Source organism: Macaca thibetana, chromosome 4, assembly GCF_024542745.1.
Source record: "Macaca thibetana thibetana isolate TM-01 chromosome 4, ASM2454274v1, whole genome shotgun sequence".
Classification (NCBI taxonomy): Eukaryota; Metazoa; Chordata; class Mammalia; order Primates; family Cercopithecidae; genus Macaca; species Macaca thibetana.
In genome coordinates this window covers 147120433-147144396 of record NC_065581.1, presented here as the reverse complement: position 1 = coordinate 147144396, position 23964 = coordinate 147120433, and the positions used below count along the sequence as shown (strand labels likewise).

General features: G+C 38.9%; 1 protein-coding gene across 3 annotated transcripts in view; it reads left to right on the top strand.

The window, feature by feature from the left end:
* Positions 1 to 23964, top strand: part of SLC35F1 (solute carrier family 35 member F1) — a 400531-nt gene that overhangs the window by 312390 nt on the left and 64177 nt on the right. For all 3 annotated transcript variants that reach the window (XM_050786549.1, XM_050786550.1, XM_050786551.1), the window contains one exon: positions 10972 to 11099. In XM_050786549.1, the coding sequence (XP_050642506.1) occupies positions 10972 to 11099 (128 nt within the window). The remainder of the gene's footprint in view (positions 1 to 10971; positions 11100 to 23964) is intronic.

Below are 23964 nucleotides of genomic sequence, written 5' to 3'. Positions count from 1 at the left end.
TGGGATTGCTTTCTTGATTTCTTCTTCAGATTGCTCTCTGTTGGTGTATATAAATGCTACTGATGTTTGTATGTAGATTCTGTATCTTGCAACTTTACTGAATTTGCTTATCACTTCTAAAGTTTTTTGGTGGAGTCTTTAGGTTTTTCTAAATATAAGATCATATCATCTGTGTACAAGGCTAATGTGACTTTTTCCTTTCCAATTTGGATACCCTTTTTCTCTTTATCTTGCCTAATTGCTCTGGTCCAGACTTCCAGTATTATTGAAGAAAAAGTGGTAAAAGTGAGCATCCTGAAAGAGCTATACAAGGAAAAATATAAAACACTGATGAAAGAAATTGAAGAGGACAACACACAAAAAAATGAAAGGATATCCCATGAGCATGGGTTGGAAGAATTAACTCTGTTAAAATGACAATATCACCCAAAGCAAATTATAGGCTCAATGTAATCGCTATCAAAATACCAATGACATTCTTCACAGAAATAAAGGACCCCAGTAGCCAAAGCAATCCTGAGCAAAAAGAACAAAGCTAGAGACATTACACTACCTGACTCCAAAATATACTACAAAGCTATGGCAATTAAATCAGCATGGTACTGGCATAAAAACAGACACATAGACCAATGGAACAGAATAAACAACTTAGATATAAATCTATGTATTTATAGCCAACTAATTTTTAACAAAGGTGCCAAGAATGTGTTATAATGGGGAAAGGGAAGTCTCTTCAATAAATGATCCTGGGAAAACTGGTTAACCATATGCAGAAGGGGGAATCTAGACCCCTAGCTCTCAACATATACAAAAATCTAATCAAAATGGATTAAAGACTTAAGTCTAATACCTGAAACTATGAAAGCACTAGAAGAAAACACTGGGGAAATGTTCCAGGACATTGCTCTAGGCAAAGATTTTTTCGTGTAAGACCTCAAATGCACAGATAACAAAAGCAAACATGAACAAATGGGGTCATATCAAGTTAAAAACCTTCTTCACAGTATCCTGGCTCACACGGTGAAACCCCATCTCCACTAAAAATACAAAAAAAAAAAAAATTAGCTGGGCGTGGTGGCGGGCGCCTGTAGTCCCAGCTACTTGGGAGGCTGAGGCAGGAGAATGGCGTGAACCTGGGAGGGCAGAGCTTGTAGTGAGCCAAGATCAAGCCACTGTAGTCCAGCCTGGGTGACAGAGCAAGACTCCATCTCAAAAAAAAACAAAAACAAAAACAAACAAACAAAAAAAAACATTCACAGCAAAGGAAACAATCAACAAAGTGAAAGGACAACCCAAAAAATGGCAGAAAATGTTTGAAAACTATTCATCTTATAAGGGATTAATAATCAAAATAGATAAAGTGTTATATATAAACAACTAAATAGCAAAATGTCAAATAATTTGATTTTAAAATGGAAAAAGATCTAAAAACACCTTTCTCAAAAGAAGGAACAAATGGCCAACAGGTATATGAAAAAATACTCAACATCACTAATCATGAGAGAAATGCAAATCAAAAGTACAGTCTCACCCCAGTTATAATGACTTTTGTCAAAAAGACAAGGAATGACATACTGGTGAGGATATGAAGAAAGGCGAATCCTTGTACACTGTTGGTGGGAATGTGAATTAGTATAGCAATACTGTGGAAAACAGATGGACATTCCTCAGAAAGCGAGAAATAGAACTAACCATATGATCCAGCAATTCCACTATTGAGTTTATGCCCAAAAGATAGGAAATCAATATATCAAAGAGTTACCTGCATTTCCATGTTTATTGCAGCACTCTTCACAATAACCAAAATATGGAATCAACCTAAGTGTCCATCAACTGATGAATGGATAAAGAAAGCGTAATACACACACACACACACACACACACACACACACACACACACACACAGGAATATTATTCAGCCACAAAAAGGAATGAAATCCTATCATTTGCAGCAACATGGATGGAACTGGACGTCATTATGTTAAGTGAAATAAGCCAAGCATAGAAAGACAAATATTGCATGTTCTCACTCATACATGGAAGCTAAAAAAGCAGATCTCATGAAGATAGAGAGTAGTCTGGTGGTTACCAGATGCTGGGAATAGTAGAGGGGAGTCGTAGGGGATGAAGAGAGGTTAATTAATGGGTACAAATATATACTTAAGACCTGTTGTTTGATAGCTCAGTATAATTAATTAACCTTAATCAACTGTACATTTCAAAATAGCTAGAAGAGAACAATTCAAATGTTCCTAGTGTAAAGAAAAAACAAATATTTAAAATGATGGTTATCCCAGTTACGCTAATTTGATTACAGGAATGTATCAAATTGTCATATGTACCCCCAAAATATGTACATCTAATATGTATCAATAAATAAATAAATAGTGACTAAGGTGCACGACATTGTGCACCCCATTCCTGGAATAGCCTGGGTGAGAGCCCACTGCTGAATGGCTCCACTGCCTTCCATCATGGTGCACTGCCAGCGGGAAGATGTGGCTGCCATTGATGCTTAACTGCACAGGACACCAGGCTTGATTTCTCTGAGAAGACTGCTTTCTGGAGCCTGGCAACATGGCAGCCCTGAGGGAAAGGCCCAACCTGGCATACTCACTGTCCAAATCAAAAGGCAGGAACTCTTGGGACTATTTTTTGGAACAAGAACCTACACATGTAGAAAACTGCAACAGGTAAAGCAAAATGGCCCTCAAGGGGAGTTGCTCAAAAACAGATATCAACTGGACAGGAGTTTGGGGTATGAATATGTACTTAGTTTAAATGGATTCCATTTTAGGAGGCTGACGGTATTTATGAAGAAATGCGTCTGTTAAAACTAGAAATACGGACAAAAGTGTTGGTTTGTGTTGTATCTATTCTGTCTGCAATGATATCTATGCATTTATGGATTTTCCCCTAGTACTCAGCTTAAAGTAAAAAATACCAGAACCTTATGCAATGATGATTCATTGTATTTGCTTTTAGATATTTTTCCAAATCCATATTAGGCATTTCTTGAAAAAAGGTGATTGAGCAGATTTTAAAGGTCTTACATTGAGTAATTAATTTGTCTCAATCACTATGCTAGGCAGTCTAGGGTGGGCAAAAACAAAACAAAGCAACAAAGAATGAAAAGAAAGTGCTGAGGAACTGGGGAGGGGTGGCAGAGAATTTGAGAAGGTTTCATGTGGGAGGTAACATTTAGACTGGGTCCTGAAGAATGAGTAGGAGCTTTATGAGTTTAGTGAGAGGGGAACAAAATGAGAATGAACACAAAGTTTCTTCTCTTGGCTTTCTTTCCACCCTTCTGTGCGGTTTCCTCTTTGAAGTCTTGCACGTGGTGTGCAATATGTGTGGTATCATTAATAGTAGAAAGATTGAGGTTCAGAGCCATTAACTCAATTCCTAGGTGCCATACAGCAAGAGGCAGCCAGTGGCTAAACTCACATCGTTTATTACTAAGCCAAAATATCAAAGGGCTGCCTTTTATACTTTTCCTAATCTCACTCTCTGGATCTAATAATAAAAATAAATGAAAGAAGACAAGATAAAATTTATGTATCTTTTTTGTGTTTCATCCTTCACTCAGCTTTGCATTATGAGGTGCAACTGATTGCAATCCTTCTCATAAACAATTTAGATTTTCTTTTTTATATAATTAGGACATTAATTTTGTTCACTTTTCATACTAAAGATAATAGTTTTAAACTCTAAATCCAATACTGTATTTTAGCTTTTAAAGTAAGTAATTACATGTCCACCGTAAGTCATACTTATTTTCAAATTCACTGATAAGTAAAACAGGCTGGGTGTGGTGGCTCATACCTGTAATCCCAGCACTTTGGGAGGCAGAGGCGGACAGATCACTTGAGCCCAGGAGTTTGAGACCGGCCTGGGCAACATGACAAAATCCCGACTCTATAAAAATTAGTCAGGTATGGTGGCGTGCATCTGTAGTCCCAGCTACTTGGGAGGCTGAGGTGGGAGGATTGCTTGATCCTGGGAGGGTAAGGCTGCAGTGAGCCGAGATTGCGCCACTGCACTCCAGCCTCAGTGGCAGAATGAGACCCTGTCTCAAAAACAAAACACACAAAAAATACTTAAACTTTCCCCTTTGGAGTTCTGGTAAAAGAGATGATATTATGGCATCACACTGTGAACCAAAAAGGTGTTTATTCAAGTAAGGATCTTGCCCCCTGTGCAGGAGCATCACTCTTGCTGCAGACTCTGAAATGTGTGCTGAGTTTTGTTCTTGAGTAAAAACACCACGAAGGATGGCACCACCCATGAGATCCCTTGATGAAAAAGCAGTTCCCAAAATAACGCAGCTTCTTGTCCCCTCAGCTGAATTCATTTAGGGTGCTGTCTTGCAGTGCTTTTATTATATACTCAGACTACCACTGGAGTGAACAAGAATACTATGAATCAAGGCTCTTCTGTTTTCCAGTCATTGGCTTGAATGTGGACCATGTTTCAGCCCTTGGACAAAAATTTTCATTCGCTCAGCATTTATTAGCCACCATCACCCTCACCCCACCCCATGTGCGACCACTGTTACTATGTCTGGGGCCTTAGCAAGTAGTCGAGCATATGACGATTATTTTTGTAATGAGACTTTTTAAGCCAAAAAATTGATGTAAAGCCTTATTTCACATTTCACAGGAAAAATTCTGTCATAGACTTAGATCAGGCAAGGAGACTCAAATCCCTGATACTGAAATGATAGTGATGGGACACATTCTGGTCTCTAAGCTGATTCAGAGCTGAGGACTGGCAACTCCTGGGGAGCACCATGCATATGCTGGCACTCCGGTATGATGGGCATCCCTGGAGTTGGCAGTGGGGTGCCCTGCAAGTGAGTTTGGACCAGTAGGTCAGGAAAGATCCCTTAATGAGAAATGCATGACTCACGAGGATAATGGTATAATTATAAAACAGCAAGCAAAAGAAAATATTGCAATATGAATGAATATGAAGCCTGGTGCCAAATTGTCATGAGTTCAAATACTGGTTTATTTATGTGATCTTGTGCAAGTTACTTAACTCCTACAGGTTTCACTCTGGTCATCTGTAAATGGAGTTAGTAGTAGTATCCAATATATACAGGGTTATAATGAGGATAAGATAGCATTTGTAAAGCAAGTGGACACTGACACATAGTAAGTATCCTATTAAGTGTTTGTTTAACAAATTATGAAACACATTTGATTGGTCATCCTGCAGATGCTTAGCAAAATTAGACATAAATCACATGGCCAAGATTTTTCCTGTCTATTCTCAAACACTGAAGTTGTTGTAATGCTATCTTACTTCAAATTAGAATAACTTTCATTATGTTTTACACATTTGCCATACTCTACAGTCCTTTAAAGAGAGAGTGAAAACAAAACTTTATATCAATTATAAAGATACATGTGTATAAAGACATACATGTCAGCCAGGCGCGGTGGCTCATGCCTGTAATCCCAGCACTTTGGGAGACCATGGTGGGTGAATCACAAGGTCAAGAGATCGAGACCATCCTGGCCAACATGGCGAAACCCCAACTCTACTAGAAATACAGAAATTAGCTGGGCAGAGTGGCACATGCCTGTAGTCCCAGCTACTCGGGAGGCTGAGGCGGGAGTATCGCTTGAACCCGGGAGGCAGAGGTTGCAGTGAGCAGAGATTGCACCACTGCACTCCAGGCTGGTGACAGAGCAAGACTCCGTCTGCACAACAAAAGAAAGAAAGAAAGAGAGAGAGAGAGAGAGAGAGGGAGGGAGGAAGGGAGGAAAGGAAGGAAGGAAGGAATTTTACTGCATTGCTTGAAAAATTAGAAACAATTAGAAGTCTATCAGTGGAAGATTGAATAAATTGTGGCATACTCATAAAACATAATAATAGACATCATTTAAAATAAATGAATTAGCTTTCCATGAAACAAGGATGCATTTCTAAAACAAGGATAAGCATGAAGAAGCCTAGAAGAATATTTACAGCATTTACAGTAAACCTTCACATAAAATTTTAAAACACATGAAAGAAAGTCATATGCTATTTTGAATACATGCACATGTAGAAATGTGAACAAAAACAGCAGCCTAAAAGTTACATAACAAAATCAAGATGATAAGGCTGGCACGGTGGCTCATGCCTGTAAATCCCAACATTTTGGGAGTCCAAGGCGGGTGGATTCTTTGATCCCAGGAGTTCAAGACCAGCCTGGGCAACATGGCAAAACCCCATCTCTAAAAAGAAATACAAAAATTAGCTGGGCTTGCTACTCAGGAGGCTGAAGCAGGAAGATCGCTTGAGCTCAGGAGGTCAAGGCTGCAGTGAGCCACGGTCATGCTACTGCACTCCGGTCTGGGAGGCAGAGCGAGACCCTGTCTGAAACAAGCAAACAAACAAACAACACCCCCCACAAACAAAAACAACAACAAAAAAGCAATATCAGGACAATGATTTGAGGAAGGAGGAATGGAAATAAAATCTGGCAGGGACAGAGAGGGGTCTTTGATTTCATCTGTAAAATTTTCTTTCTCAAAAAATAAAGATCTGAGAAAAACACAGCAAGCTGTTAACATTTATTAAATCAGGGAGGAGGGTATGTTATTCTCTAATCTTTTTATTTATATTTGGACATATTGATAATAAAAATAGTAAACAGAATGCATTTAATTGCCAAACCATAATTCTAAAGTTTCCACCCATGGATTTTATTACTTCTCCCAGTTAATTTTAAAAAAAAGATGGGGTGGATTTCAAAACATTAGCATATTACCAGCTGTACTGGTGTTTCTTATAGATGGCCCTGTTTCATGAGATTTGGGTAGTGCTGGCACAGGGACTCTAAGGAATGTATTTTCATTATTTTAGAAATAGTTTTAATGGTCTATTGTAGAACAGTGTTAATGGGAGTCATGTAGATAAATCCCCAAGCAGGCTTTTCAGCGGTTGCATTTTTTGCTAAACCAAAACTAAAAAAGCCTTCCTCTTGCCCTCCTGAATAATTCTGCTAAGCAAGCATGTTGTCTATTTTCAGGTACTTCAGATGAAACAATATGGAAGCATTTATTTAGGGTGTTTTGCATTGCAAACTTCAGCAGAATGGCAAGGCAACTAATCATTCCTTTGAATCTATGTAATGAATAACACTTTGAATATGTTATTGATTGATGGAACAAACAGCACCATAGCCCATTTTTTCAGCGCTATGTATTGGGATGTGGCTGGTGTGCTCTGAGTCTGGCAATTCTGTGTTCACTGTGTAAATTAACTGGGACAAGGGTCTGTGACCCTTTATTTATTATTTTTAGAATTGCAGTATGGAGGTTAAATATGCCATTGACCTTTTTATATCCAAGGAACAGTGTATTATGTGTAAAATGTTCACCAAATTAATTTTGTCAGATGTTGTCTACATTCTAATTAGAAAACAATTCTCATAGGCTGAAACATGAATATTTCTAATAGATATATTTTCAGTGCCTCAATTGCAATGGCATTTAACATTGCTGAGATTATTAAACATGAAATTTATGTACGCAGTTGTATTATGTATTGACTGCCTGTCATGCACTGTTGGATCTGGGAATAAAGTGATGACCAAGACAATTTTGCTGTCTCCAAATTGTTAATAATCTAATGTGTAACAGAGTCAAGAAAGTAGGTAATTATAAGACAGGAGGATAAGCACTAGATATAAATAAAGGGTGTTGGCCGGGCATGGTGGCTTACGTCTGTAATCCCAGCAATTTGGGAGGTCGAGGCAGGTGGATCACAAGGTCAGGAGATTGAGACCAGCCTGACCAACATGGAGAAACCCCATCTCTACTAAAAATACAAAATTAACTGGGTGTGGTGGTGCATGCCTGTAATCCCAGCTACTCGGGAGACCGTGAGGCAGGAGAATTGCTTAAACCGGGGAGGTGGAGGTTGCAGTGAGCCGAGATCGCGCCATTGCACTCCAGCCTGGGTGACAAGAGTAAAATTGCATCTCAAAAAAAAGGGGGTGTTAAGAGAGCACACAGCAGGAAAACCTAGCCCAGTCTAGGGTGATAAGAGTATCAAGGAAGGCTTCCTGATAGAAGTGTGTATGCTGAGACTTCATTTGGAGACTGAAGGAAGAATAGTCCTCCAAGCAGAGGAAACAGCACATGGAAAGGCCCAGAGACAAGAGAAAGCGTACTTTGGGCCAAATGTTCAGGTCATTTCTTTGGTATGAAGAGTCTTCAGCACTCTGTGGTTGTATCTCTTTGGGATTCTTAGCTCAAGTCACCCTGAGAATGGCCATTGAACATTAATCATCTGAAAGTCCTAGTTTTGATCCTCAGCACAATGCACAGGCCCCTACCCAAGACCAATTAAATCAGAATCTCTAGGGGCTGGTCCCAGGCATTAGGACTTTTTTGAATTTTGTTTTGTTTTGTTTTGTTTTTGAGACAGAGTTTCGCTCTGTTGCCAGACTGGAGTGCAGTGGTGTGATCTCGGATCACTGCAGCCTCCGCCTCCTGGGTTCCAGTGATTCTCCTGCCTCAACCTCCCGAGTAGCTGGGACTACAGGCGTGCACCACCACGCCCAGCTAAATTTTGTATTTTTAATAGAGACAGGATTTCACTATGTTGTCCAGGTTGATCTCAATCTCTTGACCTCATGATCTGCCTGTCTCGGCCTCCCAAAGTGCTGGGATTACAGGCATGAGCCACCGCACCCGGCCAGGACTTTCTAAAAGCTCTCCAGATGATGTGAATATAGAGTCAGGTTGAGAATCACCGACTGACAAGACAAATCCTGACAGATGTGTTGATTGTCAAAGATGTAAGGCAAGTCAGAGAGGCAGAAGAGCTGTTCAAAGACTGCCAAAATGATCTGGCAGTGAAGAACTGACCTTGGGGATCACATCTACCAGCCTTCTCATGTGCAAAACCGTGAAAAGAGTGACTCATATTCTCGCACTGGCTCTTGACATATTCAGACAGTATTTCACAGGGTTTTTTTTTTTTTTCTATTCATTAATTCATTCGCTCCAAAACACTTAGCTAACCCTTGCTATATGTCAGTATGCTAGATGCTATGGATAAGTATATGAGTAAGACATTAACTCTACCTTTGGATAAAAGCGCCCAGTCTAGTGAAGAGTCAGTAATCATAATCCTATGAAAGGATTAATCAGGGATGGATGTGCATTGCCCAGTTGAGGAAAGGGGTTAGCCAAAAGACCAGAGAAGGGCTACATTTTGAAAAATGAATAGGAGTTTGCAAGATGGGGAGTGCAGTTCCCTGAGACAGAAAGACTTTGTGCATGCTTGAAGGCTTGAAGGCTATGAGAAGTGTGGCTTGAAAAAGTAGGCTGGAAAACTGATTTGACCACCAAAGGTCAAGAGACCCTTCCCTCCTATTGCCAACTGGCCACAACTCATGCTTTGGCAGTCTGTATGTAACTGAAAGCTTTGTGCTCACATGTCTCCATAGGGTTGGAAAGACCACGTCATATCATGGTCACTGGAATACAGCTAAGAGCAGAAATCAGTAGCTCAAGGTTCTGAGAGTGGTCCAAATACAGCTGAGGATCCAGTGTTCTGCTGAGGCTTTGAGGACCAGCTGAAGTACATCTCTAGTACTAAAGATGTGTGTCACTGTTTAGGCAGCCTCTAAGATGGCCTGCAAGGATCTCTGCCTCCTGGTATTCACTTCCTTATGGAATTCTCTCCCCTTGAATGTGGGCTGGACTTATTGACCCTTTACTAAAGAATAGAGTAGAGTAGAAGTGTCACTTTTGAGAACAGGTTATAAAAAACTGATCTTCCGTCTTTGGTTCTCTCTCTCTCTCTCTCTCTCTCTCTCTCTCTCTCTCATTCATTGTTCATCCTGGGATAAACCAAATACCATGTTTTGAGGCAGTACTGTGCAAAGGTCCTTGGGGTAAGGGGCCAACACCCACCAACAGCCATGTGAGTGAGCTTGGAAGCAGGTCCCTTCCCAGTCATTCCTTCAGATCACACTGCATTCCTGGTTGACAACCGGCTGCAACTTACTGGGAGACCTTGAGCTGGAGACACTCATTTAAGCTCTAACCTGGTTCTTGACCCACAAAAACTGAGAGATAATCAGTATTTCTTGTTTTAAACATCTCTGTCTCTGGATACCTTGTTACACAGTCATAAATATGGTTATAGTCACCATTCACTGAATTTCTGTATATCTACATCCTCTATGAAGACCCCACAGGTTGGCTACAGAGAGTTATTATGTTCCTGATCCTGATTGCCCCACCTTGAAAAATAAGGTTTATCTCAGGCTTGAAATATATGTCAAAATAAGAATGAAGAACTATGAGATTCAGCTGTTCTGATGCTACCAGTTTAAAATGCAAGATGGTGAAGATTATAGTTGTTGGCAGTATTAAAAGTGTTTTCAAATGGCACTCCTTTTCATCCGAGAGTGATGACCCAACTTCCTCTCTCTTCCCGTCATCCACAAACCACCAGAGTGCATGCAACATTCAAAGCTGATCAGGAACTCAGGATAGCATCTCAGAGTCTTACTACAGAACTGCTGCCAAGCACAAGCCTTTTTCTATTTGGTTCTTTTCATTTTTATCTATTTCATCACAATCCTGAAATTTAGGATGATTTGGAATGTGTGTGTTTATGCAGCCTTTCTGGTACACCTTTCTTTTTATTTTCAGATGATGTAAATATTTTATCGTTCCTTTATTCACACACAAAAGATGTTTTGCATGGTAAGCTAATAACCTGCCCAGTCTTCCTCTGGCATAGAAACTAACTTGAAAAGCCAAATCTACAATGAAGATAATTTGCTAAGTAAAAACATGTGGGTATCTGATACCTTGATTTATTTGTTTAAATATTTGGTAAACATAAGGTTAAAAATATATAATGTTGCAACATATTAGAATTCTTCTAAATATACAATTTAGTCTGTTTCAGGAACCTAACCCATTTCTTCTTAACTTTGTAACACAGGAGAAGAAAACCTCCTGGCAATTTTACGACGAAGATGGTGGAAGTACATGATTTTGGGACTCATAGACCTGGAAGCAAATTACCTGGTGGTCAAGGCTTACCAATACACAACGCTGACTAGTATCCAGGTACCAATGGTTCTTCTTTCCTTCTCAACTTCCTCTATCCACATGTAGTTTACTTTCAGTTTACTTTCAGAATTTGTATACTATAAGTTACTATCTGTATACTATACTATAGTATACAGACTGTACTATACAGATTCTGTATACTATAAGTCTGTAAGTTTTGCAACAAGAGGGAAACTGGTTGTATAAAAATTAACTTGAACTTTATATGTCTTATAATTTTTTTAATTTAAGTGTAATTGGACATCTTTTATCCCTTTGTTTCGAATATATTACAATTACTATTGACAATGTAAAAAAATTTGTCTTTGAATGCTGTCAACTAATCTTATGTTAGGAGAATTATTAATAAATATAAAAACAAATCAATTTTAATCACAACATAACTTTTTAGAATGTTAATAGACTTTTATTAAATAATCGAACTGCTTAATAATCTTTTCTTTTAGCTTTTTTAACGTGTAAAATTTGCAACCTGAAGGGACAGGATTTTTCCTAAAGGGACAAGAATTCAATTCTTAAAATGTGTTATGCCTGAAGATAGCTACTGTGTTCCTCTCTCCCGTCTTCCCTCTCCTTCTCTTTCTCACACACATGAACACACACACACACACACACACACACAAAATTGCAAGTTTACCTTTGATTTTCACAATTTTTGACAGACATATATATTCCTCATTGTACTGTAAATGATAAACTTAACTATTTTTGTTTCATCTTCACTTCTTTTTATATGACAATATTATTAATTCCATACCATTGCAAAGCTCTAGGATAAAACACAAAACAAAACATTGTTCTCATACTAGATTTAGTTTAGCTTTGATACTTCTTGCCATCTTGTCTATTTGCTTATGAACAGCAATAACAAAAATGGAGAAACAAATAAGCAGCAAAGCACTTGAAAAAATTTAGATGAAATACAGTGGGTGGGAAACTATCTAAACCTGACTTAGTTTTCCTACCATCTGATTTTCATATGAACTTCAAAGATAGCTTGAAATGAAAGTAATTAATGGTAGCATTTTTCCAGGACCACTTCCATATGCACGTTGTGTTCCAAGAGCTTTTGTGCGATCAGATTCCTAGTAAGGTGCATATTTAAGAAAATAGATAACTGGTAAGGGAGACCTGAGCCTGTCTGGCCACTTTAATCCTTAGCATCCTGTGACTTTTAGACTGATGCTGGAAGAGATACAAGGCAGTAGCAAGATGCCCCATGAGACTCCAGAAGGAGTGCATTCTTGGCACTTGCCTTTTAAAAACATTTCCTTGTATGAAATCCTTTCTCTCCCTTTTAGAACTTTCTCTTCTCCAACTTTTAGAGCCCTGCTCTCCCTAAAGTTGGCCTTCTTGTTTCTTTTTCATCTTTTCCAAGATGAAAAGGAGACTCAAAATGCCCCCATGCACAATATATTACATTTCTTTTTGTTAAAAAATATATTTGGGGATACTCATACTCTCTATTCTCTATACATTGTCAATGCTGTTAGGACATTTTTAAGGATCTTGAAAGCAAGGACTATGACTTTTTAAAATTAATTTATAAATCTACCTGGTATGGCATCATGCATAAATTAGCATTTAGACATAAACACACCAATTATAAATATGATTAAGCCATCACCTAGGACTTCCCCAATTACAGTTTCTTTATTTTGTGTAAGACCTCATGAATTCTAAGAAAACACACACAAACACACACACACACACACACACACACACACAACGGCTGCACATTCCAGAGGGAGAATAATTCAGTGCACAACTTTTTTTTTCCTTTGTCTCACTTTTATACCCAGGCTGGAGTGCAGTGGCAGAAACATGCCTCACTGCTGCCTCAACTTACTGGGCTCAAGCGATCCTCTGGCCTCAGCAACAAGTTGCTAGGACTACAGGCACACACCAACACGCCTGGCTAATTTTTGTAGTTTTTCTAGAGGTGGGATTTCCCCATGTTGCCCAGGCTTGTCTCGAACTCCTGAGCTCAAGAGATCCACCCACCTCAGCCTCCCAAAGTGCTGGGACTACAGGCATGAGCCATGCACCCAGCCTGTATGTCTTCTTTAACAGCGATAGTTAAAATGTCCTTCATATTCACCTCTCCATACAATAAAGCTTTAAAATGGAAAAACCTTTTAGATATGTCATAACTATGTAATTGTTATTGTACACAGCACCAGTAATTTGGTATGCTGTGTACAAATGAAATGAGTTTCATAAAATTGGTGAATTTACCACTCATTTAATTTTGAAATCTTATTATATGTTTTTATGATAAATACTAATACACTGGAAAAAATTATGGAAATAAAAATTATTGGCAGTTTATGTATATCAGCATTCATTATTCAGTGCAATCTGAAGTTGTCACTAGAAAAAAACATTGCTTCTTTCTTTCCACCTCCCCTTTCCCTTTCTCATCTTAGAAATGGTGTAAGAATATTTCCCACTATAGATGTCCCATAAACACCTAGGTTTCTCTCTCTTAAACACACACACAATTTGCTACATTTTTTAAATTAATGCCCTGCTCAAGGTGTTTCTATTACTTGGAATATCCTTTCCGCCTCCATCCCCTACCCATTGAAGTCCTATTTATTTCAAGGTCCTCTGTACCTTAGGATGCTTTCAAATTATAAATAAGGGAAAGCCCGGTGGAAACTGTCTTTTGAAATAAAGAAATTTAAGCTGAGCATACAGTTGTGCACCTCTGTAGTCCCAGCTGCCCAGTTACTGGGGAGGTTGAGGCCAGAGGATTGCTTGAGGCCAGGAATTCAAGGCTGTTCTGGGCAATATAGTAAGATCCCATCTCTTAAATAATAGTAATAATAATAATAATATAATAACAATAAAGGGAATTTATTGATTCTCATAACTGGAACATCTAGAAAAAGGATGATCTTCAGGATAGTTGGCCAAATAATGTCATCAGGGGCTCATTTTTGTTTTTCGTTTTTCCCATGTTTCCCCTCTACTATCCCTTCTGCTAGATTTATATTAAAGCAGGCTCCTCTCATGGTCATGAGATGGGTTTGAGCACAAATTGGGGGTACATGTCCTTCTTCCTTCATGTCCAATGAGAGACAGAAAAGATGCTTGCCCACAACCATTGAATAAAAGTCTGACACTGTATTCTGATTAGGCCACACTAATGGCCAAGGGGAATGCTGTGAGTTAATTGGCTTAGACCTGGAGTAGCTGAATCAATAGAGGATGAGATTTCTCTCACTGGTTTAGCTGAATGTTTCTCAATAGAAGTACTCCTGGCATTTTGAGTGAACAGTACCCACTGATAGAGTCAGGGTGGGATCAATGCCATCCAGTCACATATCTGTCACCCATTAAGGGAGAGGTGAGACAGATGGATGCAGGAGGAAGAACCACAATGTCTCTACACCCAGTGTAGCTCCCACCTCCCATCAACAAACCCCACAATCAGAACAAGTCTCTCTCTCTTTTGTCTTCCGAGGTGTGTTGCTTTTTAGCTCTATTTGCAGTCTTTTACCTAAGAAGGATATTTGCATATTCCCATCTACTCCACCAAACTGTGTGCTCTTTCATAGCAAGGATAATTTCTTGTTCACCTTTGAATCTCTAGTACCTAGAGGAAACCCCAGCACATACTAGATACTCAATAAATGTTTAAAGAAGTTAATTGTGTACATTGGTTTTCAGTATTTTGGAGCCCAGGAACTCCCAAGGGTCCTTTATCTAAATTTAGAAGCCCCCAGAATGTTCATAGAGGTAGGGTGCGGAAAGGGAAGGAGGAATGTTGTCTTCACACCAAAACTGGACCCATTGGCCCAGAGTCAAGATGTATTAAAGGACCTAAGGGGGAAATGAGGAGTGACTTTCCTGTTTGGAACCATAGTTGGCATTTGTTTGGGTATTTTTTTTTTTTTTCTGTTGAGCATTGAAAAAATTACAACAAATTGTTTAAGTTCAGTGAGTTTTTTTTTTTTTTTTTTCAAGTGTGTTTTGCCTGTGAACAGTGACAATTTATTCTTAATAGCTGGTCCCCTGATCCTCAGGTATTTAATTCAAACCTATATTCTACACCTGACACTATATCCATCCTGCCATCTTTCTCAAGTTAGCCATTTGGCACCCTATTTAATGCTGCATTCTATGAAAAGGTTTATTTTAATTCTGTAGTAAGAAAAATTATTTCAGTGAAATGTCAATTAGTCTTCACTGTAATTTACTGAGCAAGAAACAGGGAAGTAAAAAGGCAAGTTGAGTCTAACAGTTCTAGAACTGCTTTGCCACCTATAACAAATAAATCTATTAAATAATAAGTGATCAGAACAGAAGGCATTTCCTCTGTGAGCCCTATTTATAGTGCTGTTTAGTCAGTTCCACCAATCTTTTATTCACTACAGATTGGTGGAACTGACAAGTACCTAAAACAATTTTCCCTTGTTTCTATAAACATTAATTGAACACATAATATGTGTTTTACTTATATTAATCCATAAAGAAGACACGTTTATTTAGCATCTGAGAAATGCACTAGTTACTGCAGGTGACATAAAGAGAAATGAATCAGCCTTGTCCTACTGGAGCTTATGAACTTCTAAAGGGGATAAGAGGCACAGCTTAATGATAGCAACACCAAGTGTGGCAAGAGAGCAGACACTTAAGTGCCATGATTTTCAAAGGAGGCAGAGATGATAGTTGTATGAAAAGTCAAGAAAGTGTCCATTCAGATGGGTCTCTGAGATTGGATAAAATGTGGAGAGGATAAAATGTGGGTATAACTTTGCATATGAAACACACCTTATGACAGAAGTCTGGGGGCCTAAAACTCAAGGAATATGATTGGAGAACAATTATTTTTATCTGATTAATACAGTCACTTCAAAAGTAATTACTGAATACTTCGTGTTCAAGACACTATTAGGTGGTGAATACACTTGTATGCAAAAATAAATCCTGTACATATTCTCACAGAGCTTCCAGTCAAGTGGGAAAGGCAGCTTTTAATCAAATAACCAAACGAATGAAGATATAATCAAGAATAAACATTCTGAAGGAAATCAACACAGTTATCTGGGAATGTTTGTCAAAGCAATCTAATCCAAACTGGAAGGTTGGGGAATATCTTCCTGAAGAACTAACTGATGGTGGAACTGAGTAGATTAGTTGGAAGGGAAAGAGATCCAGGCTAAGCAGACAGCATGTTCAAGCCCCTATGTTGGGATGGACCATGGCAAGGATGAGGTTCCAAGCAGGGTCACATGTCTGGGCAAAAACACCAAAGAGAAGAGTGGCACAAGATGGTGAGACAAAGAGGCAGGGGTCAGCCCCCACAGATCTGGGTGGCCAGGTCAAGTGTTTGGGTCTTTAGGCTAGTACCACCAGAAGCCACTGCAAAATTTTTAATCTGCAAGGTAATGTGACAGATTTGAGTTTCAAAGACCATTGTGGCTGGTATGTGAACAGATTGAATCAATAGGTACTCAAAAAGGAATAGAGGAAGCGAGAGCCAAGAGTTAAGCTGGGCCATATTGTAGAAGGTCTTCGATGCCAGGATGACTTAATGTTGTAGGTAAAAGAAAACCTATATTTTTCTTAGGAAACAAATGATAGGATGTGACCCAAGCACATTTGTTTTAACAAGAGAGATTTCATTAATAACTGGCAGAGCACCAAATGTTCTTGTTCTCAGATTCTCTCAAAAACAGAGATGTAAACAAAAAGGCATAGAGTCACTCCCTGCTCTATCCCCTTGCCCTTTCAGTTTCTGCACAAATGTCACAAACAATGGATACATGAAGCTTGAGAGGAAAATATATGTATATATTTTCCTTTTATTTATATATATATATATATAGAGAGAGAGAGAGAGAGAGAGAGTGAGAGAGCTGCAATTTCCTGTGAATCTATAATCACTGAAGAAATATTGTTGCAATTTCCTATAAATCTATAATCACTGTAAAAATATAAGATCCTTTGAAGTCTTCACACAACTTTCCCCAATGGTGACATTTTCTATTACTTAGAATAATGACAGATCCAGGATATTGACTGTAGAACTATTTCACTTTTCATACATTTTTACCTTCACGTGTGTGTGTGTGTGTGTGTGTGTGTGTGTGTGTGTGTAGTTCTATGCACTTTGGTCCCATGTATAGGTTCATGTAACCACCACTACAATCAGGTACAGAATTGTCCCATCACCACAAAGGAAATCCCTTGGAGCTACCCCTGTGAAGCCCATCACCCTCATCTCTGTCACTGGCAACCACTAATCTGTTCTTCATCTATACAATTCTGTCAGCTAGAGAATGCTATATAAAAACCAAATTATACAGTATTTAACCTTTTGAGATCGACTTTTTTCACTAAGCATTGTGTCCTTAAATCCCTCTAAATTGTTTCATGTATCAATAGTTTGTTCTTTTTTAAAATTGTTGAGTAGTGTCCCATGGTATGAATAAACCAGAGTTTGTTTAACCATTTACCTGTTGAAAGACATTTGTGTTGTGTCCACCTTTAGGCTTTTATAAATAAAGTTGCTGTGAACATTCATGTGCAGGTTTTTGTGTCAATAAAGTATTCATTTCTCTGGGATAAATGCACAAAAGTGCAATAGCTGGGTCATATGGTAAGTGCATATTTACTTTTAGAAGCTGTCAAGCTAATTCCCTTAGCAGCTGTACCATTTTACATTCCCACCAGCAATGTATGAGGCGTCTATTGGTTCTCCATCCTCACCAGTATTTGGTGTTACCATTATTTTTTATTTCTGGCAACTTAAAAGCCATGTAGTAATATTTCACTGTGGTTTTAATTTGTATTTGCAGAATGGCTAGTTATGTTGAATATCTTTTGGGAAAAATATTTCTAACTTTGCTTTATAATCTGAAGCAAAAAAAAGTTAACACTGACAAAAATGATAACATTTATGCAGGAAAAAGATGATGAAAGAAAGATATTGAAGTGAAGAAACCTAACTGTTTTCCTTATTAGAAAGTAAAAAGAGAGATGGTAGCATTATCATGTTGGATTTATAAGGATTTTATTCTAAAGATGCATTTGTAGGCTGGTGTATCTTGACTTGTGCAGAATGAATAGATTGTGCTGTGACTTTGAGAGAGATTAGCAATGACATTTGGATATATTTTCAAAGCTATGCTATTTTTATAACTGTGCTATATGAACCATTACAGTAGAAATACTAGCTGTATGACTTCTTATCCAAAGATTATTCATCTTTTTTCAGGCATACAGACTCAAATGCAAACAGATTAAACTAGTGTTTCTGTGAAATAAGAAGAAAGTGTATCTCTTCAAACATGATAGTTTGGTAATTAAAATTCACTCACGTTGGGAACAATTTCCCGTATCCTTGCTAACCATGCTGAGGGGTCTGAGCCTCTGACACCTTATCCCCTCCTTCACACAGTGCATATTTCACAGCTCTTCAGATTCTTTAAGCAGTTTCCATCAAGAGTGAAGGACAAGGAGGTAATCCTTCCAACACTGATTATTTTCTTTTCTGCACCACTCCTCTGACATGGGCATGTTAGTAGAGATTAATACAAAACAAATGCCAGTCTCCCTAATGTGCAGCGTGATATCCAACCTTGAGACTAATTCCACAGGGCGTATAAAACATATGCATGCAACAGTTAGTCTCATCACTTTATGTAACTCTCAGGCCTTTCTGAGTTCACTCTTTCTGAATTTCCGTAGGTTAAGTTGTATCAAATACAGAGAAAGGCCAAGTCGTTTGTACTTTTTCATATGTCTAGAATCTCAAGTTTAAGCCATATGAGTAGATTTAGCATATATATTACTTTATTGATTTAAGAAATGCCCTAGACCAGGCACGGTGGCTCATGCCTGCAATCCCAGCACTTTGGGAGGCTCAGGCAGGAGGATTGCTTGAGCCCAAGAGTTTGGGGAAAGCCTGGGCAACATAGCAGGACCCCAACTCTACAAAAAAAAATGCCTTAGCTAAATGCTAGGGACACAACCCTTGATCAGACCTGAGCCCTGCTATAAGGCAACAGACAGCTATAGTAACACTTAGAATACAGTACAGTAAGCGTGATGATAAACGTCTGCAGTCAGCTCCATGGAGACACAGGAGAAACACCTCCCACCCTCAGGTTTCACGTAAGTGTGGTTCCATAGTCAAGAAGTAGGACAGATGAGAGAAGGTCACTAAGCAGACTTCTGAAGTTTGTAGCCAACTTAAACGTTGACCTCTGTGGATGAGCCAGAGAGAAAGCTTGCCTATTTACATTAGAAACGGGTCCCAGGAGCTAGGGTTTATGACTATAAGCTCAGCTCTTAAGGCTATATTTTCACTGTTTTTACCTGTCCCTGATGCAGGACGGTGGAAGTTTAATGACTATTCAAATGATATTCTTAAAGTACATTAAAAGGCAACGCTTTTAAAACCAGACAAGTTCTTGCCCCCAAAGGAAACATGATATTCCAAATCTCTTTCAGATTTCTTAGATCCAGACTTCCTATTGCCATGACTGAGAAAATAACTTAAATATGTAGCAGTTCAAATCTAGCTATTTGGTTGGGTGCTGCACAGTTTCTGTCAGACTTTTGTCCTGATATGGGACATAAACACCTGCATATCATCAGAGGAACACAGTAGAGCTATTGTCAATCTCTCTTTAATTCCATTACTATGCCCATTCCTGCACCATCGTTAAATGCATTCTCCACGACTGCCTACCACAGAAGGTGATGTAGGACGGGTGAGCCCCAAAGTGGGGCTTAGCCCACAGGGTTCTTGGCTTTGCCCAGGAAAGAATTCAAGGGCAAGCCAGAGGTAAAAGAAAATGGCTTTATTGAAGCAGCAGTGTTACAGCTCTGGCAGTGTTACAGCTCTCTGACTGTTCCTGTAGAGTGGAGCTACCCCATAGGCAGAGATCAGAAGCTTACGGCAGTTTTGCAGTCACATTGATACTCATTTTAAATTACATGCAGATTAAGGGGTGATTTATTCAGAAATTTCTAGGGAAAGGGTAGTAACTTTGGCAAAACCATCAGAAAGCAAGGGACGTATCTCTCTCCCTTTCCTTCAACTACATTCTGTAAAAGCCATGTTTGCAAGATTAGAAGACATTGTATTTGATCCTGTCTGAACCCTTTATTCATTTCTTCATCTTCAGTTTTCTTATAGGAACTGTCACTTTCTACTTTATATGATAATTGTTTATGTATATATTTTCTCTTTCAAGTTTGTAAAAATCCTTGAAAGTGGGACCTGTGTACTTGGAACTTAATAAGCACTGAATCAATTCCTAGTGTTTGAATAAATGCAGAAACAATTCATCTTTGTTTCCTTCACAGTATCATGTATGTGATAGATGCTAAAAATATATCAAACATTTGAAAACAAGTCAATGAATGAAAGGATGAATTTCTAAAGGCCAGTTATTGGGCAAGGCAACACAAGTGACCTCTAGTAGTTTTATCACCAGTAAGTGCATTTATTGACACAGGACACGGGTATGGAACACTGAACACCTTTTCAGTATTCTGCTACAGTCTGGAAGTGTAAAGATGACTAAAAAGAGATCCCTTCTCTGAAGAAGCTTTAAGTATTATAGGCATAGAATGGATGCTGATTCATTCATGCTACACTTGGATGTTCAAAAAACTGTACTTTCTTTATATTCTATAATAATATAGATCTAATCTTTATAGTGAACCTTCCTCCCAACACCCTCCAGCTGGCTAAGTAGCAGTAGGTGGAGGGAAAAGACTGACTAAATGTAAAACTTGCCAATCCCTTCCAGTTTAAAAACTCTCTTTGGATAATTCGGTTGCTTTTGGACAAATGCTCAGCCTCTCAGACATCACAATCCCCACACTCATTTCTGAGATGGTCTGTGGATTTCTAGGAGGTTTGTGTGACCTTGTGGCCTGATGTTGGTCCTGTGCCTAATGTCCCTAGGGGCAGCTGGCTAGTAGTTGGATGTACACCTGCTGTGCTGGACACGGAGCTGCTGTCTGGCGTTCTGCTGGCCTCTGCTGCTCTCTCCTCCCAGCAGTTGTCTCTGTCTTCTGGTGGACTGCTCCCAGTTACGCTTGATTCTCATTGATAAAGTGAACCTTCAGATGTGAATGCACTTGGTTTCCAACCTTGTGATTCCTGCAAGATAGACTGTTCCCCACCTCCCAGCCTGTACACGTTCTCAGGCAGGGCACACAGATGTCTAAACATCTTCCAGCAGCACAGGAGCTAAGGAGAATTCCAGCACCTTTAGTGCTCTGCTAAGCACACATTACTCCAGTTGTTCTCCGATGTGGCTTCCTCAGCTTGGTGTGGGGCTTGTGCCCCCCCCCAAAAAAAAAACCTGATGCTTTTTTTTGTTTTTTTTTTTTTGAGGGGGGGTTCCCTTCAAACTATCTAGCATTCCTTCTATCCTCTGGGACTTCAGAGAGGGCACATCTTGGGCACATACGACTTAACACTTGTTTCTCCCTTGTCGGTTTCCTTTCCTCTTTGCACAATCAGTGGATGGGAGGGAGGGACAAGCTCTCCCTCCTTCTCTCTCTCTTGCATGGACTTCCTTGTCTCCCATCTCATCTTCCATCCTCCTTCCAGGGATACCAGGCCCAGTTCAGCCTCGAGGGAGAAAGAGGCAACCTTTCACATTCTGGAAGAAACTCTGTTATGGTTGGCAGTATGGATTCTTGATTTGTTGGAAGGAGAATTTCAGAATTTAGAATCCCTTATTTCTCCAGGACCCTGATTTCCAAGATGCTTCCTTGCTAAAGAAGTCAAGAAAGTTAGCTTTGGGTTTTAAAGCTGATCACTGACCTCTTTGTTCTATAAAGGACCGACCCCCTTTTTCCTCATGGCTCAGTTTTACAGGTAGATGGCTGTATGGAGCATGATTTAACAGGGGAAATTAAATTTCCAAACTTTTATGCTTATTTTGCTGGAAGATAGATCAGTAAATGAATTACAATGCAGTGTGAAATGTAGTAAAATGGAGCTCCATACGAAATGCCATGGAACTACAGAGGAGTGACTGACTTTACCCCATGACAGAAAGGACTCCAGAGGTGACACCTGAACAGGATCTGTAAACCTAGGTTTTACTGACAACATGAATCTGACCATAAAGCAGGCCACTTGGTTCTCTGGTGATTTTCAGCTCCAATGGTGCACATAGACAGGTTTTAAATCAATGAGGTGCCCTTACATGTTTGTTTTCTCTCTTTGAGCATGAATTTTCTCACCTATAAATGAGAATAAAAATCCTTTCCCCTGGTGTGATCATGGTATGCAAATGTAACATTGTATTTGATAGTCCACTAAGGCAAAAATGATGCAACCAACAAAAAAACATTCTATTATTCTTATCCTGCCATCAGCTCCTAATGCAGTCTCTAACTCCCTCCCTGGTGAAATTCCTCAGTCCTTCCTACTAAGTGACTTTTAACAGTGTCCCCACTGGTCTCCTGAAGCCCTCAAGCTTGCCTGAGATCCATATGACAGTCAGATGGCCAAGCTGGGACACTCATTATCTTAGCAATGTCTCCAGCACATAATAGATGCTCAATAATTGCCAGCTCCTGTTACTCACATATTTTCCACTTCATCTGTCCTTTCCATCAGTCCAATTTAAGGAAAATACATAAAGAAGATACATTTTGCCTAACCATCCCATCCTCTCATACACTCTTACTCTTGGTCAACAAATTTAAGAGGAATGGTGAATTTCAGTTGCATGCAAAGTAATCTAAGTGAAAGAATTTGCTGGAGACAAGGACAAGGTTAGGAAACCCGCATTCCAATTAGCTTTGCCACTGACCGATTGTGGTGTTATATCAGGGAAGACCATTACCAATCAATGGAGGTGAAATCTCATAAAGATTAATGCCACTGCTGCTAGATATGAACAAAATTCTTCCAGCCCACTCTGTTTTAGAGTGAAAGTACCAAGGGAAATTGTACAAACAAGTGTGGTAGTATCCTACTTGGAATCATGTTTTCCCAGTACCAGGAGCTAAGCTTTGTCTGCAATGAATTGCTTCCCAAAATAATATTTTCAAATATATTTTTGCAAATGATTTTATTTTTAATATACTGGGAAATACACTAGACAATTTCTTATAAATAAAAAAATCATTTTGTGCTATGAATAATAAATCATATTTTTCCTTAGGTATTCTTTCTATACACTAAATCTGTGAAGAGTAAAACACTTCTGTAGTCCAGTATTATACCACACACACAGTTTCCTACTTAAATTCTCAGAACTAATGGACAAATTAACTGGCGTATTTGGTGGATAAGGTTGGATAGGCAAATATATCATTCTTCAAAGTGCTATCTTTCAATAGTATGTACTTATTCTAATGTGGCTACCATTTAGAATTTCTCTTTTGAAATCTCCTTCCAAACCAGTTTTAAGTCATTTAAGTTTCTTTATAATTTATCCTTCATTTGAATCCAGAAAGTATTACCTAGCATAATCCAGCATTTTGGTTTTTTCCAAATAATAAAACCTACCCAAAAAGCATGAGCAATTGCTTCCATTAAGGATATTCCAATGAGTGCTGAGAGGCAATTTCAAAGAGTTAATATATTTTTGAGTGATGAAAGATTCATTAAAATACAACCATAACCTTCCAGAGTGACTATCTTGAATGACAGCCATGTTCGGATGAGTGAATTCCAGTGCATTACAGAAGATTAGATATGTAAACACCTGCACATCCTGCTCAATAAGTGGTAATTTTCTTCTTCCCTTAAAAGAACTTTCCATTATTTTCAAGGCACACCTTTCATTATGCATGAACATAACTGGAACAGTAAGCAGAATAATGGCCCTTCAAAGAAGTCAATGTTCTGATCCCTATAATA